This window comes from Nomia melanderi, chromosome 1 (genome assembly GCF_051020985.1).
Source record: "Nomia melanderi isolate GNS246 chromosome 1, iyNomMela1, whole genome shotgun sequence".
Lineage (NCBI taxonomy): Eukaryota > Metazoa > Arthropoda > Insecta > Hymenoptera > Halictidae > Nomia > Nomia melanderi.
In genome coordinates this window covers 12,168,555-12,186,835 of record NC_134999.1, presented here as the reverse complement: position 1 = coordinate 12,186,835, position 18,281 = coordinate 12,168,555, and the positions used below count along the sequence as shown (strand labels likewise).

At 30.8% G+C, this 18,281-nt stretch overlaps 4 protein-coding genes and 1 long non-coding RNA gene across 14 annotated transcripts; 3 read left to right on the top strand and 2 right to left on the bottom strand.

Annotated features, from left to right (window-relative positions):
• The first annotated feature begins 25 nt into the window (after positions 1 to 25).
• LOC143174244 (uncharacterized) lies at positions 26 to 479 on the top strand. 2 transcript variants are annotated; one of them, XR_012998042.1, is made up of 2 exons: positions 26 to 166; positions 240 to 479. It is a non-coding gene; the product is annotated as an uncharacterized LOC143174244 (long non-coding RNA). The 2 variants fall into 2 exon arrangements; XR_012998043.1 differs by having other exon boundaries at positions 51 to 166; positions 248 to 479.
• A 606-nt stretch (positions 480 to 1,085) lies between these two features.
• LOC116427586 (Biorientation Defective 1) lies at positions 1,086 to 9,420 on the bottom strand. Its single transcript, XM_031978105.2, has 3 exons — positions 8,826 to 9,420; positions 4,854 to 8,572; positions 1,086 to 4,523 (listed from the first exon to the last, which is right to left on the bottom strand). Exons 1-3 carry the CDS (start codon positions 8,955 to 8,957, stop codon positions 4,421 to 4,423), a joined length of 3,954 nt encoding a protein of 1,317 aa, XP_031833965.1. The 5' UTR covers positions 8,958 to 9,420; the 3' UTR covers positions 1,086 to 4,420.
• A 195-nt stretch (positions 9,421 to 9,615) lies between these two features.
• On the bottom strand, positions 9,616 to 16,169 carry Cmtr1 (Cap methyltransferase 1). 7 transcript variants are annotated; one of them, XM_031978108.2, is made up of 5 exons: positions 15,997 to 16,138; positions 15,693 to 15,903; positions 15,389 to 15,576; positions 12,755 to 15,011; positions 9,616 to 12,686 (listed from the first exon to the last, which is right to left on the bottom strand). In XM_031978108.2, exons 3-5 carry the CDS (start codon positions 15,396 to 15,398, stop codon positions 12,218 to 12,220), a joined length of 2,736 nt encoding a protein of 911 aa, XP_031833968.1. In that variant the 5' UTR covers positions 15,399 to 15,576; positions 15,693 to 15,903; positions 15,997 to 16,138; the 3' UTR covers positions 9,616 to 12,217. The 7 variants fall into 7 exon arrangements, with proteins under 7 accessions (XP_031833968.1, XP_076220772.1, XP_031833967.1 ...); XM_076364657.1 differs by having other exon boundaries at positions 15,714 to 15,903; XM_031978107.2 differs by having other exon boundaries at positions 15,389 to 15,903; positions 16,024 to 16,169.
• Positions 9,935 to 11,968, top strand: LOC116427588 (nudC domain-containing protein 1). Its single transcript, XM_031978111.2, has 4 exons — positions 9,935 to 10,082; positions 10,161 to 11,139; positions 11,275 to 11,639; positions 11,709 to 11,968. Exons 1-4 carry the CDS (start codon positions 9,968 to 9,970, stop codon positions 11,906 to 11,908), a joined length of 1,659 nt encoding a protein of 552 aa, XP_031833971.2. The 5' UTR covers positions 9,935 to 9,967; the 3' UTR covers positions 11,909 to 11,968.
• Positions 16,061 to 17,348, top strand: LOC116427590 (uncharacterized). 3 transcript variants are annotated; one of them, XR_012998035.1, is made up of 4 exons: positions 16,061 to 16,336; positions 16,507 to 16,572; positions 16,822 to 16,919; positions 17,047 to 17,348. XR_012998035.1 is itself a non-coding variant. In XM_076364752.1 (3 exons), exons 1-3 carry the CDS (start codon positions 16,061 to 16,063, stop codon positions 16,822 to 16,824), a joined length of 345 nt encoding a protein of 114 aa, XP_076220867.1. In that variant the 3' UTR covers positions 16,825 to 16,963. The 3 variants fall into 3 exon arrangements, 1 of the variants encoding a protein (XP_076220867.1); XR_004235120.2 differs by having other exon boundaries at positions 16,998 to 17,348; XM_076364752.1 differs by lacking the exon at positions 17,047 to 17,348 and having other exon boundaries at positions 16,822 to 16,963.
• Positions 17,349 to 18,281: the final 933 nt, after the last annotated feature.

Genomic DNA, 18,281 nt, shown 5'->3' with positions numbered 1-18,281 from the left:
GCCGCGCATGCGTTGTACTCAACCACGTGGTTCGTGCGTGTAGTATATTACGTAGTAGTGAACTTTTAATAAATAGTCTGATTGCTGTAGGTTGTACTAAGTACCTACAAGTCATATAATATGCGTTTATCAGTTGCATAGTGATAGATTTTGTACACTTTTGAAGGTGAAGCGATTGTTTCGTCGAATTTATATGATTAAAATTTCATGATGGATTCGAGGCTTTATTTTTGTTCTAGAACTGCAGACTGCAACGTTGCTACCATGATTATCCGTTGTTGTCGAATAAATGCATCGCGTTTAGTTTTCAATTTTAGGGTTCGTTAATACTTGTGAAATATTATTGAAAATGTAAAGAAATTGGTTTCTTAATCGTTTAAGCGGGAAACGATTTTTATAATAATTGTAATTACTTGTTATCTGAGATGAATAATAATAAATTGTACAATGATTAATATATAAAGATATTAGACGAAAAATGTTTTCTTTTCTGAAAAGAAATAACGTTTTGTACCCTCTAAATTACATATTTTTTAGTTTGTTCATTTGTACTACTGGTTTTGAACAAATTTATTCAAATTTATGCACCACTTTAAACTTATTCTAAGAAGTGATCATAAAAAATATTTAAATGCATTGAGATAGTAAAAATTAGGGTAAAATAAATTAATTCTAAGAGAGGAACATTGAAAGGTCAGAAAGTTGCACCTTTTTTACAAAATGCACTCCATCAAATGTAATGCAACTCTGTAAAAAATTATTCAAATATAAATGCAATATTTTGCGCTTCTTATTCTTATCGCAATTGCTCCTTTATATATACATATTTTTAATTGTTTCATAATTTTTATTTTGTTATTTAAAATATTTCGAACTTAACTTTTGCACTGTTTATTATATTAAAATGCATTTTGTAACTGTTTCTAATAGAAATAATAGAACAAAAAGAATAACATTTTTATTCGACGTGATAAATATTTAATATTTCGCGTCTTTTAATACCGAGGAGCTCAAATCCTATAAGAAGGTTGCAATGATACACGTTGAATAATGAATATGAATCAAACAATGAAACCGAAAGGTTTTATTCAATATTTACACACGGTGAACGAGACTCATTATTTTATACCATTCATTAGACAATTCAACATTACAGATAATGAACTGGCTTTATAAACATATAAGAGGTAGATAACATACGATAATTGTTCACAAATTGTGGTTTTTATTCATAAAACAAAAGGATCGTTATTATCACGCATCTATGCGTACAGGTGTCGTAATTCTTTTATTAACAAATTGAACTAAAAATAACGATGTTCGTTTATATATTTACGTAAAAAATGAATATGTAATATTTTGAATAATACGGGAGGGTCTTTGATCGCGTTGTATATGGATTTATGACGTTCGGTTAAATGGCAAGGTCGACTAACATAATTCTATATAAGTTATTTTTGTGGAACTGAATGAATTGACAAATAACAGAAATATCAAACATAAAACTCAATTAATTATCTAATAAACCAACTTCATATCTTTTATAATACACTCGGTTTGTAATTCTTTTTCTTCTGTGGTCACGTATCGTATTATCGTTCCACGTACACGATTATATACAATTCTATTTCGCTTTTATCATTTGCAACGTTCACCAGATAAAACAAATATTTTTTTTCATATTTCTAAAACCTCATCGAAAAGATTCTTAAACGGTACTTGTTGCGATATACAATATAGTGTATCCGGTTCGAGAGTTACAAATAGAGAGGAAGGTCTTAATACTTACGAACTGTTTAACATGTATACAAAAAATCGCTTTATTTAAAAGCAATCATAGTAGTAATGGGTTTTATAAATTTTTTTAGCTTTATATTACATATGGCAATAAATAGTTTAAAAAGTTGGAAAAAATATTCTACAATATCTTCACACTATACGAAGTAACGTATTTCTAGTTTATATATATATATGTATATATATATAACATTACATTTATACAAACTTACTCATTTACAGAATTAAAAACACGCTTATTAATTAATTAATATAACGTTTTCGTAAAAAATTAATGGTACAATTTTAGATAGTTAGTGAAAATGTGATACCGTTTACAATTAATATGGCGGAAATGAATGGTTTTCTTGCATTGCAATTTACTCGTTGCTATTTCATTATTTTAAAAAGAATTATGGAAGCTATTGCTTTTTTTATTTTAACATCACAGAATAACTAGTTTTTATTTCTTCCTCCTTGCTAAATTGAATCGTAAAAAAATTTCTCAAGGAGTTTAAACAAGATTGATCTTAATTTTACTAACGATTCTTTATACTTTTAGCTTATCAAGTCTGTATCCTCAGACATTTTCAATCAACTTATAAACATTAAGAAATAACAGTTTGAAAAGAAAATTGGTATTAGAGATATAAAATTCTTTGCAATCTCATATAAAACCCTTACTTTAAAGTATAATTATTGTGTTTGAGTTAAATAATGCATATATTAATAATTTTATGTATAATTCTATAAATACATTCTGCACTCATTTTATATATTGTGTACATAATAAGTTAATGAAAATTGCACAGTATTAATTGCAAATCTGTGTGTTATTTATAATAAATCGAACTTTGTACAAAAAGTTTACTGTATGTAGTATGAAAAAATATTAATGTCTTCAACTTTGTTTTTATGAATAACAGCTACATAAACATATGGTATTCAATACAGGTATGTAAATTAAATATACATTATCCACAATAATTTATACATTTGAAATGATAAAATTTTACAATGAATTTTAATCAAATTGAATAATATGTTACAATCTAATATATGTACATACCTCATAATTCACATTTTCATGAATTTCCATAATATGGTACTATATTGTCTCTAAAGAAATTGTCTTAAAAAAATGTCTAATTCAAAATATATATTAAGTGCATGTTCTATTTAGAAAGGTATATCAAGATGTATTGTGCATGTTCACTGACTTGTTATAAGTATCAATGAATCAACACTGACGGGTATACCAATTTTTAAATTATAACAAAGAAGTGGTGCACATCATTATAAATCTAATCATAAGTCATTCACAAGAAACAGCGAAGTCCTCAGAAAGGAAAGAAAAAAATAACGCATTTTTCATGATACAATTGATAAACTCACTATCAGTATAGAGAAGAAACATTAGTTGAGGATCTTAGTTAAGTATTAGCTAGTAAAAGATTAGTTAAGTATTCCAGTAAATCAAGTAACATGTTGACAGGAAACATGTAATATTCCTAATATTAGTAATTATTTATATACTATGATCAACTAAAATATGATTTCACATAAAATATATCCACAAATTAAAATTAGTTACATTCATAAGCTTAAGATCGATCTGCACTGGATACCGTATTTTAAACAGTCGAAATATAGATTGGAATAGATATAGATGTGGTTAATTTTTAGTAATAACGAAACCAACGCATTATATGTAGAATTAAAACTATTAAGATTCTTGAGATGCGTTAGAAAACTATAAAAGTCAGAATAACAGGATCCTATATACAAAACATGATAGACGGACCAAAATGCCATTTAAAGTATGGTGTACTTACACACATAGGTATGTATGTATACATAGTTTGAGCTACCATACTTGTGAAGAATCATAAATATGACTATAAAATATAACTATAAAAGTACAAAAAATTATGTGATCATAAAAGATTAAAAATTAAAACAAAAACACTATTATTAATAAATAAAACTAAAGAATTAATAAGCAGATGTTATAATGTTATATCACATTACAAGTGCAACATCTGAAATGGAGTAGCATGTGAAAAACCTGTTCTATTATACTACTAAGTTAAGAAAAATCATTATACAAGTAAAACATTTTTTTACCGATATGCACCACTTTTAAGTATTAGGCTGAGCATATTTTACACAACACCGACATAGAAGAATACACGGAAGTACCTATTTCTTTAATACTGAATTGGAGTGAATATGCCTACATAAGTAGTCGTTACTATTATAGTTAAACAAATGGTTTTTCCAAATATTTTACATTTTTTCTAATTAAGTGTGATGGCAATTTTCTTTTAGAGAAAGAAAAGACACTTAAAGGGTATTAATCCATAAGAATTTCTGAATATTTTAAAATGTAAAATACATTTAAAATATCATTGAAGATATTAATTTCAATTTCTTGCATAGAAAATAAAATTTCATGACACTATAGTGTAAATAGTAATCTATACACTTCATTTGGTCACTTCAGAATTACATGTACTAATGAGTTTAAAAATATTTGATTCAAATATAGCATGTAATATATTATTAGAATCAACAACTAGAACTCCTTTTTATGATACATAAAGTAAAAGATAATTTACCACCTGAAACTACGTACTAATAGCTATGCCTGGTTAGATCTCCTACTTCTGCGAGAAGAACTTGCAAATAATGGACGTGGTTTGTATAAGTCATCGCTTGAATAACGCTGACTGCTTCTATGCCGGCTGTAATTACATAATAGACTAGTTACATCATGTATAATGAACCAAGATTCGTATTTCAATGAAAGCTATATTTCTATTATGAAAAAGAAGTATGTACAACTCTTTACATTGTATACTGTACATACTTCAATATTTTTTATGTAGGTTTTTCATTCAACAGTCGTTTATTAATAAAAAAAGCTTTAAGATATAGAACAGTTTTAATTCGTTATATATACAAGAAAAATAAACACTTTTTTTATTCTGTACAAAGAACGTAAAATTTTTTAAAGATACAAGATTTTAAAAACAAACAAAACCATTGATGGCAAATATAATTATGTTACATACCCTTTGTCTTCCTTAATTAAATTTGATGATGGTATTTTTTCACTGGTCGCGGATACATCACTTTCCGGGCTCAGAGGCATAACAAAATTTTCCCCATTTAACAATCCTTGTGGAGTACATATATTTGGTTGTAACCTTTGCTTCTTGGGTCCGATAAGTTTTCTTTTCTTTATATTGTTTAAAACATCTTCGTTTGGTATGTTCAACGCTTTCTTATGGCCATCATTGTTATTGTTTGAATTATTTAACAATATATCTGACAAAGGGCTGGTTGAATGTTTACGTTTTGGTAAAGGAGGTGCCATAGCTTTTGGCATCGAAGATACAACTTGACCTCCTAAACTCTCTATTATTTCTTCTAACGAACTATTTTCTACTAATTCCAATGATTCTAAGAAATTAGAGAATTTTTCTGACTTCTCGTTATCTGCTTTGAAATAACGACAATCTTCATTGTCTTCGATTGCCACTGAGGTAGATTCTATAGCCTGAGATTCATTGTTAACATGTACCAGATGATATTCTTCAGGTATATCTCTACATAACTTGGAGCAGCTATTGTTTTGAGTATCTTGGAAAATGTTTTTGTCTTTAGATGTCGATGTAACAGGTATTTCAACATTCTTCTTGTGTTTTGAATGACCTGTATGATCTATAATAGGTCTTAATACGTTTGCCTGGTCTTTTGTTTTGTTTTCACTAGTCTCTTTAGTACTACTGTCAGAAGAATTTATTTCTTGACACGTTATACTTTTTTCTAGTTTAGATGTACTAGCTTCTTGTGACACTTCCTTCTTTTCAGAAGCATCATTAGTTTTTATAGTTTTTCCTGTTGTAGATATTGGAAATTCTTTATTTTGTAAGTTGTCATTTTTTTCATTGCTGGTATGCGTTGTCTGCATAACAGTACTTGCTTGCTGTGGAGATCCCTTTTCTAGTTTTTTATTGGGAAGAGTTTCGCATAATGATTTCTGTATGCACAGCTCCATGTCCGATAATTTTAATTTTAAATCAGAGTGCACTTCTAACAAATCCTTTGCACCTGCTTCGCTTTGCAACATCATTATTGATCTTTCTTCTAATGTTAAATTAGTATGATTTTCAGGATATGGTTCTTCGTATTCTTCATCTGGTATCTCTATTATTTGAACGCGTTCTTCATCTGGTACGCTTTCAAAGTTATCACTATTTGTAGAATTGGATTGTATTAAAGGTTCTACTTTTGGTTGAAATTTTTTCTCTACCTTTTTATTTTCTTTGAGCTTTTGCTTCTCTATTTGTTTTCTAATTTTCATTAATTTCTTAGCTTCATGTATATTCTTTGCAAATTTTGGTTTTTTTAGCTTCATCTCTCCCGAAACACTATTATCTTCACCAAGTAATGGTCGTTTCTTCAAGGGTAAATTAACATCATTCAATTCTGGTTGTTCCTGCTTACCGTGCATTTCAAAATTACTGCTATCATTTGTTTTGTACTCTACATTATCAAATTTATAATCCAGTTGATCTGATGATAACCTTAAATCATTTGTATGCGTTTCTTCTGTATTGTCTGATGTTTCGCTACCAGAATTGCTCATATGATTTGTTTCTTTAGACAAAGTTGATGAACTTGATTTATTACTTCCAATATTGGAATTAGAATTACTAGACTGTGAGCTTTTACTACTAGATCCATTTGAACCATCTCTATCTGTTGAACGCCGATCACTAGAATTTTTTCTTAAACTAGAGTGATCATCTTTTGACTTGGATTTTTTCTCTTCCTTCCGCTTCTTATCTTTATTTTGTGAATCAGTCTTGCTATCTTTTTTGTTATCTAATTTTTCGTTTCTAATGGGGTTTTTATTTTGTATCTGATTTTTTGTATCCTTTTTGCCATTTATTTTTTCACTACCCGACTTAGCATCTTTTTTAATTTCAGATTTCTCAATTTTCTCATCTTTCTCATTTTTAATCATTTTCTTTATATCTTGTTTCTCAGATTTTTCAGTTGAATCCGATTTAGTACTTACATGATTTTTTGACTTTACATCTTTTGAACTACGTTTTTCATCTCGTTTACCTTTATCTTTTGATTCACTTCTCTTTTCTTTTCCATCAAGTTTCTCTGATGGTTTAACAATTTTAATTTCATTAGAACCCAATGTGGAACTTTTAGAAAAAGAACTTTTATGATCTTTCTTGTAAGATTTTTTATCTTTCGGTGAATCTTTCTTATCTTTATTTTCCTTATTTGGTTTTGCTTCTCTGTTATCTTTATTTAATTTTTCCTTTTCTGTTAATTCTTTCTTCTCTCTAAGTTCTCTAATTTTTTCTTTGTAGAGATCCTTCAAATCCTTTCCTTCTTTACTAATGCTATCTTTTTTATCTGATTCTTTTATTTTGTCTTCTTTCATTTTTGTATAATTATCTTTTTCCGTGTCTTTACTTTTATCTATGTTATCTTTTGGCTGATCACCTTTCTCTTTAGACTTACTTTTGTCATACTTATCATATTTTGTACTGCTATGACTTCTTTGCTTCTTTTTGTCGCTACTTCTGTCTCTATGATGTTTTCCATCTTTCACATGATTCCTGTCTCTTGACTTTGATTTAGACTCACTGTCTCTACTTCTGTCTCTATGTTTATGTTCATATTTATCTTTCGTACTACTATCCGTAGCATCGCGAGAATTTTCTTTAGGCGGTAAATTGTATTTATTAGTTTTAGAATCTTTAACATCTTGTACATCTTTACCTTTATTTAATTCAAAAATACTTCTATTTTTATTTTTATTAGATTCATATTCTCTGACAGCTTTAAAATTGTCTTTAATATTTTTAACATCACATTTGTCTTTATTGACTTCGTCTTTCAATGCATCGTGTATAGGTGTTGATGCATGATTCGAAGATCCAAAGTCTGTTACAATTGATAATCGAGAATCAGAAGAAACTTTACTTAACTGTGAGTCTTGATTACTATAATCAAAATTATCTCTTGACAGTTCATTACAAAAATCAGGGCTTCTAGATCTATGGCTAGTTAATTCTGATATTCCTGATAAATGTGAATCATTAGAAATATTAGATTCATTTAAATTCATAATATCTATTGGTTCAAAGGTAGGACTATCTTCTTCTTCCTCTTCTGTCTTATCATCTGACTTTCCAGATGTATTTAAATTTAAATTGCTATCAGTCTTATGAAGATTTTTACCACTTTCATATAATAATTTTTCCTCGGATGAAATTTGCCCGTTCTCAGAAACATTATCTTTATCATTCTCATTAGAAATTTCTTCTTCCTGCAATTTTACTTCATGAAATAATTTCTCTTCTTTCGTTATTTCTAAATCTTCCATTGCATCTATTGATTCCAAAGACACATCTTTCAAACTATTTTTGTCAGACTCTGGTGAAACAGGATCTAGATCTTTAGGTAGTAAGTCTTTAAGGCCACAAGCACCATTTTTTTCTTTTGCTTTAGGTCTTTCTAAGCCAAGAAACTTATATACTACATCTTCAATGTGAGGCATGAAAACAGAATACACTTTTGGGTTTACAACTTGATCTACTATACGCTCTACACCAGCATCCAAATAAGGAGCCTCATGAATGTGTTTGCGCAAAGTTTCTCGTACTTGATTTTTGTTTAAATCTGGTTTCCATGATTGTTTACTAAGGAAGGAATTTACAGATCCTTCCACTCTTGTACGTAAATTCTGATATGCTGGCTGTAATAAAAACAACATACATTATGATTACAAGCAGGTTTATAAAATAAATTTAATTTCCCTTAAAGACATTAGACGTTAAGTACAATAGGAAAAAATAAAGGTACAGAAACCTATTTTATACAACATACACAATACTCATGATTTTTTACTGCATACATAATATTGAAGTATTATTTTATGCAAAATATGAAAATATCTTTTCAGTAATTTCAAAGCTATAAAGAATGAATATTAAAATTGTATTGTATACCTTTGTATCAACATCAGCGATACATTCTTTACGAAACTGATCGAAAATCCCTTGAGATTTAACTTCTCCAACGATATGATCAACTAATCGTGGATCACCCGCTAACAATGTGTTGGATAATCCTAACTCCATGCTAAAAAAGCTATGTAAAACAACAATAATTCACTTGAGTACTAAACGATTATTCATTTTCATTGCTGAAGACACTCTCTCAAATAGTATACAGCCATACTCCTCTGACTTTACGTTTAGGTTAAACACTCTATGTATCTGTGTAAGTAAGTGAATAATACTCAGTGATACCAATCCTTCTGCTTTTTTTATTTACAATATCACGATTCTGTGACAACACCACAAGTATCAAACATACAACAGATATCCGGATCAGTTTATTATCAGATTACTATTATATAAAATAAAAAAGAATCAAAGTCACTAGGAAAAAAACTAGTATTTGAATTTTGTTTACTATTAATCATTCTAAGTATCACATTTTTTCGCCACTTAAAAGAAGTGATAATATGTAATATGAATTTATAAAAGTGCGTCATCAACTTTTTAATTTGCCATTTCTTTAAAGCTAATCACTTCTTTTTAATTTGATTTTTGTTATAATATATACATATATATATATTTATATATATACACATATGAATATACGAAGTGCGCACGAAATGCGCAAGCAATGTGCGTCACACAAAAAGTTTCATATGTAGCTTGATTATACGCAGGAATATGTTAGATAATTAATTTACGACTGAACCTCATATTTATTTTTATTTTGAAATAATATATTGTAGAATCTTAGATATGATACTGTTAACTACAATTCAATAAACGAAAAAAAATTGGTTTATCCTATATTAAAACATAATTTATAGTATTTTATTGTTCTTTATTAAAATTCATAAATTGTAATTAATTATTATTAAAAGTGTAACGCTGTTGTATTTTCAAGCTTATATTTTAATGGAAAAAGGTAACATAATATTAATTTTCAACAAATTCTATTAACATTTCATAGAACAGTAAAAGCGTTACTATTGCCTTAATGTTGAAAATTCAGTAGGGTTATTTAAAGGTAATCATCTACATTTCTTCTTTTTCAGTTTAAGTGATGTGAACAAAAAGAAAGGAATACAATGACAAAAATTATTGAATTACGTCCTGATAAAAATCTAATAAACCCAAAATTTGAAAAATATCAATTTTCGACCGATGAAATTCCAATTGCTTCTGAAATAAACTTAAATGCAAGTAAGTGCACTGCAGTAATGTAACATGTTACTATTAGAGAAATTAATGTTATTATAAATATTTTTATAAACTTTACAGATGTTCAGAGGTTAGAATTGACCTCAAATCGAGATTCTCTGTTGGAAACTCATTTATTTGCATTTCACAATCATTTATTTAAAAATCCATATGATACGTCTTATTGGTTCATAGATGACAATTGGTCAGTTTGGAGATATAGCAAAGATGGTATTTTAAAACAGTTATATCAAATACACAATACTAATGCAAGTGTAGAGAATGTGTTGTATAATCCATCAATTGGTTTCACTACTAATAATATTATGATAATTTCTGATGGTGGAAATTATTTAAATATATTATTAGTAAAGGATGAAGAACATATTAAAGCCTTTTCATTAAGCGATACAGAACCTGGAGTTATCTTAGATGTGAGGTATCTGAGTGCAACATCTACTGTCGTAGTTGCTTTGCGTAATATTAAGAATACTGGTGAAAAAAAATTTACAAGTCTCCTGTTATTAACATACGCATGGAAAGATGCAGGAGAACCGCACCAGTCTTTCAAATTTATTTCTAAAGAAGTTTTAACAGTTAATGGTGCTATTGAATATGTATATATAGAAGATAATGGCAGATATTTCCATTCAATTTGTCAAGATTATGTTACATTCAAGCATTCAAGACTCCAAGAATCTGCTGATAGTAAAAATGGTTTAGAAAAATCATCCAAAATAAAAATACCAAGGTATTGTTGGTCACAAGATGAAGATTCATTGACAATTTGGATAAAAGTGGATAGAGAGCAACAAAAAGATGTCAAAGTGCAAGTGACGTTGTTAGAGCTATCAGTAACATTGAATGGTATTGTGTTAATACAAGGTCAAAGTCAACATAGATTAGACGAAGATTTAACAACATGGAAATATGAAGACGATACATTTAAGCTTGAATTATTTAAGCATGAAAGTGGTTTGATGTGGAGTGAGCTAATTAAAGGTGACACTGGTGGTGAACATTTACCAAATGAAACATTAGCTGCCGAAATTCATTCCAGGTACAAGGATTGAAAATTAATTACAAACATAATAATTTACATTGTCCAAAGAATACCTATTAGTTAAGGGATTCAAAGAAATATTTTATTTGATTTAATTTTATATTTTCTTAATTCCTTTCTTCTTATGATTAGGTTAGCACATTTGTGTACCGATCAAACAGATGGTAAACTAGAAGGTCAACCCTGTATAGGGTTCAATTCTGAACAACTCGAAGAGTGTGATCTTGAAGGAAAAGATAATCTGTTGCAAAGAATTGATCTTGTCGCACAAAAGAATACACATTTAGCTATGCTAGGAACAAGTAATCATGTGTTATTTACATACAAAACAAAGATTGGCCAAGCAATATGTTTAAGACATGATAATGACGGATGTTTGTGGGTTACTGGTAAAGTTGATGATATTAAATGGGACATAAAACATTATTATACCTTTCCTGGCTTTGGTTACGTTGAAGCTAGCAAAAGTAACAAAAAATTTTGTGTTTCCCCAGGTGGTAAGTACTTAATTAATACATAAGCAGACTTCACTTTAATTAAAGCATTTCAATCAATTATATTTTTAGATGGTTCATATGTGGCTATACTGGAACATACAAGATACATTTTTTTATACAAAAGACCTGAATTAAATACTCAAGTTGAGAAACAGTGGATTGTGGATTTGGGAACTGAAGCACTTCCTATTATGGGAGCCACAGCTACAAGCAAATATTTAATTGTACTTACTAAAAATAAATTATACCGCTTGCATATCTGTTTCTAAAAATAGATGCATTGATTGCTCTGATGAAACTTAATATAACATAATCAATGCTTTTATTAAGACTATCATTGATTACAAACAACATTATATGTAATTACTTCCTTCATCTACTTTTAAAGTTGCAATTTTGGAAAAAAAAAAGATAATTCGAAATTCGGTCATGATTACAAAATAATAAACAATCCTCGCACTGAAAGAAAATAATTTTCAAAGGACATGGGCCAAAGTTGAATCTTGCAATAAACTATTCTAAGTGGCAGTTCACTGTAGTTATATATTGCAGTGTAAAGGTTGATCATTTTGTAAATCTTATTTGTGGAACTTGGAACTGACATGGTCTACAAGATCCTTCATAGTCATATTTTTATCTTTATGCCAATACCAAATAATACGATTGCTATATGTTTCACTGAAGTACGCATGAGGTACATCAGGCTTCTCTGATAAATATTTACTTTCCTTGGTTTTAATATTATAAACATATTTTTGAGAACATGTTTTGCTAACATTTAGGCACCATGGATATGCAGTACTTTTCAAGAAAAGTACGCTGTTTGGTATAAAAAATGGCTTGTCAAGAGAGTTATCGCAGTCTAAGTGTGTTGTCGAAAATTCATATGCTAAAGCTTGCCGACTGTTTTTCATTATACGCTGCTTTAGACATAATTTTTCACCGATGTCTGGGCATAACGGAAACAAATCTTTGGTACGTATCCGATCGTAATTGCTTCCGTTTGGTTTCCACAAAGCTTCACAAAATTTCTTTGCAAGTTTATGTCTATAAAAAAGTTTTTAGATCAGTGTTATAATTCACAAAAAAAAATATTTACTACAGATAATTCATACCTCTCTAATAAATGTTTTTTACTAACATCTTCACCACCCAAAAAATAAACATCTATAATATGTAATGCCAATATTTTACGCTGATTTTTAGATTCCTTTATCATTTCAAAAACTACTTCACCATATAATAATGTATCAGGAGGCAATTCTATTTTAATATCATCAACCTCTACCCAGCTACTTCTTATATAACGATACACATTACTTCTTCCAAAACTCCTGTAAAGTGTGGCATTTCTTTTTTCATCCTCGCCAGAGTTCTCCCATGTAGTGCCACAAGGTACACAATAGTAATCGAGTGGTTGTTCCAATACTGATTTTCGTAAATTCTCTTTTGTCAATATTATTGCATTTTTAGAGAGAAATTTGCTACAGTCCCCAAGAAGATTATTCAGTTTATGAGGTTGCGCGTGCTTTGGTACTTTTCTACTCAAGTCAGGAATGTTCCAATATTTAAGACATTCTTTACGCATATCAGTTTGCCTCGATTCAACAAGGCTACTGTTATTGCAAAATGCAGCAATCTTTTGAAGACTGATTATTTGCTTGTTCCCTAAATAGTTATTAGATTCTCGTAAATACTCTACGAAACGCTTTTCTTCTTCTAATTCTTCTAAAGATACTAATTCTAGAACATCATTATTGTCATCATTCTCCAAGAGTATTCGATTAATATCTTTGAAATACTGCACAATAGGTTCTGTGTTTGGTCTTTTCCTCTTACATATTAAATATCGTTCGGAATTCGCTGGTCTAGAAGAGTTTGGCTTAAAAAGGCAAACTTCGTCGAAACAGCGGTACATTATATAAACTAATCCCGCGCTGAAGGTAGTAAAGATGTCGAACAATTTTGTAACAAAATGGCCCCCCACTCTCACAATCATTAGTGCTACCAAACACTGACAGAGATATAACTGTTTTGACAAAATTTCTTGCAAATTTTCTTGTCCTTTTACCGAAAAAGCTCCATCAGACATCATAAAATGTACACCTTTATTGTTCGTATGTGTCATTATAAGCTTTCTCAAAGCTTCTTGGTTGTCAGGATCAAAAACATCACCATTTTCTTTAGGTCCATAATACGGATGAAAAGTTTCACAAGAACCTGCATAGAAATCAGCTAATTTAAAGTCATTTTCATTTTTTAAAGTGAAACCAAATCCTTTGGCACGCCACCGTTTTCTCCATAGAACATATTCGCTAAAACCACCTGGTCCAGCGCATACATCTGCAAAATAAAGTAACTCGTCATCCTGTAAATCACTTGGTGTGGTAAACATAAAGTCGCACGCTCTATCCATATTTGCCATTTTAACAGCAGCTCGATTTAAGAAGAATGCACCACGAATGGTTTCATAAGGATTACAACGTGTTCTGGCATGACGCATTTCAACGTTATCTAATTTATCAAATACTGCTTTTGAATTAATAATATTTGTAACTATATCTTCATTACAGAAATTAGTTTCATCATCTATAACAAGCTTTTTAGGCCCCTTTTTTAACCATGATTTTAATTCACTAGAAGTTGGTAAATCATTATGGTGATTTTTTATCCATTCTATAGTCTCTATAGCTTTGACTTCTTCTTCTCCAGAATCCCATTTGTGACCAGAGGCTTCAAGACCAGGTACGTGGTGTCCAAAACCTCTACGACCGTGTTGTTTAGCTGCTTCTACAGGCTTTAAGCGACCTTGTCTATGTTTACCCAGACCATCGCCATGTTTATATCCCATTATTTGCATTATTCGTTCAGCTATTCCTTTTCCATGCCAGCTCTTCTGTTCTTCTGTATTATAAATTTTAACTTCAGTAGTGGAATTATCATTGTTTTTATTTGTTTCAGATATTTTCCTTCGTTTATTGCATTGGTAAGAATCATCATACCCTACTCCATTCATCTCTGATTCTTCTTGTTCATCGTTAGAGTTAGATGTCATATCATTTATGTGTCTACTTTGTATGTTTCGACTGTTAGATTTGTCACTTGAGTCTTGTTCGCAAGATAAATCTTGATACATGTTATGTGAATTTGATTGAGGATCATCTTTCTCATCCAAGTTTTCATAGTAATTCTCATTACAATCACTGTCATTTAGATCCGAACTTTCATCCACAGAAGTATCGTAATTACGTCTTTTAACTCCTTCACCGGAATAACTTTGATAAGTTTCTTTGTTTTCCATAACTTCTTTATCGCAAACTTCAGAATCATCATCTTCATTATCCACAACTTCAAATTCACTTTCATCTGAATCTGAAAAATTACATTATTGTATGGTATTGTTATGACTAAGTGTAATTTACTATGATATATATGATACATTTCACAACTATCATAATATTGTGATTGATAATATTCTAAATGAATTTGTTAAAAATAAATTGAAAAATAATAATGAGTTGTAATAGAAATATGTTCAGATATACATATTTAAAATTGTTTATATTATTAGTTTTATGAAGCAGTGAAATAATAAAAGTTGAATTTGAATTGGCCAAAAATTGCTTTTGGTTCATCACAATTATGCTCACTTGCAATAATTTATGATCAAATTCTTTAGAATCAAAATATGTTCATAGTTGCACCTGAACATATTTATGTTACTAACTAATAAAAGACAGGAAACTTACAGCTTTTCATGTCTGCAGAAATTATATATAACTTTTTATTAACAGTTATAAACAAGTTATAAACAAGTAGATATTTGTTCAATCTTGCACTTTAACTGTTACTCATACGCCAAACGTTTAAATTACATTATTATTACAGGTTATGTTTACGTTTGCACAATAGAAATGATGTGTAATAACAGTAATCACTGGAACGTTGTTTAATTAATGAGAAATTAGTAACTTCATATTTAACGTCATAATTTATAATAAAACAGTTTATTTGAATTTCCATTCATGTATATAAGTTGATAAGAATACACACAATGAATTTTAGGAAGATTACTTGATGTCTAACGAGACGTCACGGGGGTAAGACGGGTATTTCCCTGTGTGTTTTGTTTGTAGTTTTGATTGGTTATGTGTAATCGTATTGACGAATAGTAAATTAGCACCACAAGAAGGATGAGAACTGACCAATCAGACCCACATTCCTCAGCCTAGCCGTCAAGTGATCTCCCAGCAGTACTTATCAACTATAATCGCAAATAACACAATGATGTTCTTATAATTTTTCAACCGTACAATCGCGCTAACGTGATTCGCTTTAGATTGGTTGATTACTTGACCTTCTGCACGGTAAAGTGGCAACTCACGTCGGATAGGTATGTGGTATTAAAAAATCGCCCGACGATGCGCAGTCGAAGTTTAATGCGGAACTGCCACTTTCTGAACTCAGATGCGCCAAAGTGCCAATCAGTGTTTTCCAGAAAGATGTCGCTTAATGTGAATTCTGAAGATACTGATTGGTTAATGCGCATTTTTTCTCGTGAACAACCTGTAATAAGTACCAATCTCGGGAAGCCCCTAGAGCAGAGCTGTCTAACTTACTCTCCTCACACTAGTAACTTGAAAACAGCGTCCCCCTACTACTTCTACTTAACACGTTCGCTATCAGCGCTTATTTCGGTAACGCTCTCCTCAATTATATTTTCTTCAATCTAATAAATCTTCTAAACAAAATATTAGAAAAATGAAACTGAAACGAGCCATTGAATTCCAAAATTTAATGTTGTAGTTTATAATGTCTAATAACAATATTTATAGAATTAATTTCACTTTCATTATGTAAAATATAGGATTACGGCCGTCACAAATGTGTGACGCTGGGCGAACATGTCACAGAGCTGCCCGAGACTGCGTATGTGAGTAGTTCTATGTAGTGTCTAACACACAGGTAAAATTAGATATCATTAGATGATATAACTTATCATTTGATTTCATACAATAAAGCTATAAAATTTGATATTTAATATTATACCTCGTATAATGCATCATTTTGAGAAATATTGAAATAAAATAGCTTTGTTCCTCAATATACGTGTGATTTCTTTTCGAATTAGATTCACGAAGTATCGTTTTTATCTCATCAGAAAATGTTAAAATATTTCTAGTGAAAAACTTCAGACTTCAAAGGGTTTGTAGCGGCTAACAAGCACGACATAAAGAAACATTTGGCGTGCAAACAGCTAGTATGGTTTATGACAAGCAGGTTAGCGATGCTACTTTTGAGAAAGCCGTTTTTAGAGAATTATAGCCAAGTTTGTTTTTCCTTTGACAATATTTGCAGACGGCCTCAGTAGCAAATTGCAGATGTTATAAACCATGAATTTTCGAAGGGATGCAAGGCATGGTCAAGCGATCCTCGGCGAGTGACGTCACGAGGCTTGGGCGCGGAGGAAATACCGCTGCGTTGCCAAACTTCCACTAAGGAATACTCCCCACCAAAGCGCACTGTCTTTCCACAAAGAACGCGCTAAGGGCGCAAGGAATAGACGGTGATTGAAAATCATCGGAAGTACCTGATTGGTTAACGCCAATGTGCTGTTTAACCAATTAGGGAAAATTCACCATTTTGCCCTATGTGAAGCAGGGATAAAAAGACAGTCGTAGTCAGTCGTAGTCAGTCGTAGTCAGTCGTAGTCAGTCGTAGTCAGTCGTAGTCAGTCGTAGTCAGTCGTAGTCAGTCGTAGTCAGTCGTAGTCAGTCGTAGTCAGTCGTAGTCAGTCGTAGTCAGTCGTAGTCAGTCGTAGTCAGTCGTAGTCAGTCGTAGTCAGTCGTAGTCAGTCGTAGTCAGTCGTAGTCAGTCGTAGTCAGTCGTAGTCAGTCGTAGTCAGTCGTAGTCAGTCGTAGTCAGTCGTAGTCAGTCGTAGTCAGTCGTAGTCAGTCGTAGTCAGTCGTAGTCAGTCGTAGTCAGTCGTAGTCAGTCGTAGTCAGTCGTAGTCAGTCGTAGTCAGTCGTAGTCAGTCGTAGTCAGTCGTAGTCAGTCGTAGTCAGTCGTAGTCAGTCGTAGTCAGTCGTAGTCAGTCGTAGTCAGTCGTAGTCAGTCGTAGTCAGTCGTAGTCAGTCGTAGTCAGTCGTAGTCAGTCGTAGTCAGTCGTAGTCAGTCGTAGTCAGTCGTAGTCAGTCGTAGTCAGTCGTAGTCAGTCGTAGTCACAGTCAGAATCAACTGTTAATAGCCAAGAGTTGACACGAAGTCCTCGCGGTCTCTAGTTAAATAAAGATTCCTTCGCTTGAACTTGTGATAGTAATTTCGAACACGCACCTCACCTATATCTCGCTGAAAGTTAAATACCTTTGCTCTAGAGTAGAGGTAGTAGAGGAATCCCTCAGAGACATTAGCATGAAGGGAAGCAGTTCGTAACGCAGTTGTAAGAATTTCTCCTGTAACTTATAATTATATTCAAATATTAGAAGTATATGTAAGGGACCCTCAGAGTAGTAAAAATAATAAATTACGTTTAAAAATATAAAAATACTGTAAATGATAATTACTTGTGTTTCTTCATGCTTATAAAACAACGTAAAGAATAAGACAGTTGCGACAGAAATAAAAATGAACTTAATCTAATCT

Excerpts from the sequence above, each read along its gene's own strand:
- Cmtr1 (XM_031978107.2), bottom strand. Across the intron at positions 12,687-12,754 it reads AAAAAACATTTATTAGAGAG|ACATAAACTTGCAAAGAAAT; the intron begins GTATGAATTATC and ends ACTTTTTTATAG.
- LOC116427586 (XM_031978105.2), bottom strand. The coding sequence starts at position 8,957 with ATGGAGTTAGGATTATCCAACACATTGTTAGCGGGTGATCCACGATTA. Across the intron at positions 8,573-8,825 it reads TCGCTGATGTTGATACAAAG|CCAGCATATCAGAATTTACG; the intron begins GTATACAATACA and ends TTTTTATTACAG. Across the intron at positions 4,524-4,853 it reads TTAATTAAGGAAGACAAAGG|CCGGCATAGAAGCAGTCAGC; the intron begins GTATGTAACATA and ends ATGTAATTACAG.
- LOC116427588 (XM_031978111.2), top strand. The coding sequence starts at position 9,968 with ATGACAAAAATTATTGAATTACGTCCTGATAAAAATCTAATAAACCCA. Across the intron at positions 10,083-10,160 it reads TGAAATAAACTTAAATGCAA|ATGTTCAGAGGTTAGAATTG; the intron begins GTAAGTGCACTG and ends TAAACTTTACAG. Across the intron at positions 11,640-11,708 it reads ATTTTGTGTTTCCCCAGGTG|ATGGTTCATATGTGGCTATA; the intron begins GTAAGTACTTAA and ends TTATATTTTTAG.
- LOC116427590 (XM_076364752.1), top strand. The coding sequence starts at position 16,061 with ATGCGCAGTCGAAGTTTAATGCGGAACTGCCACTTTCTGAACTCAGAT. Across the intron at positions 16,337-16,506 it reads CGCTATCAGCGCTTATTTCG|GATTACGGCCGTCACAAATG; the intron begins GTAACGCTCTCC and ends TGTAAAATATAG.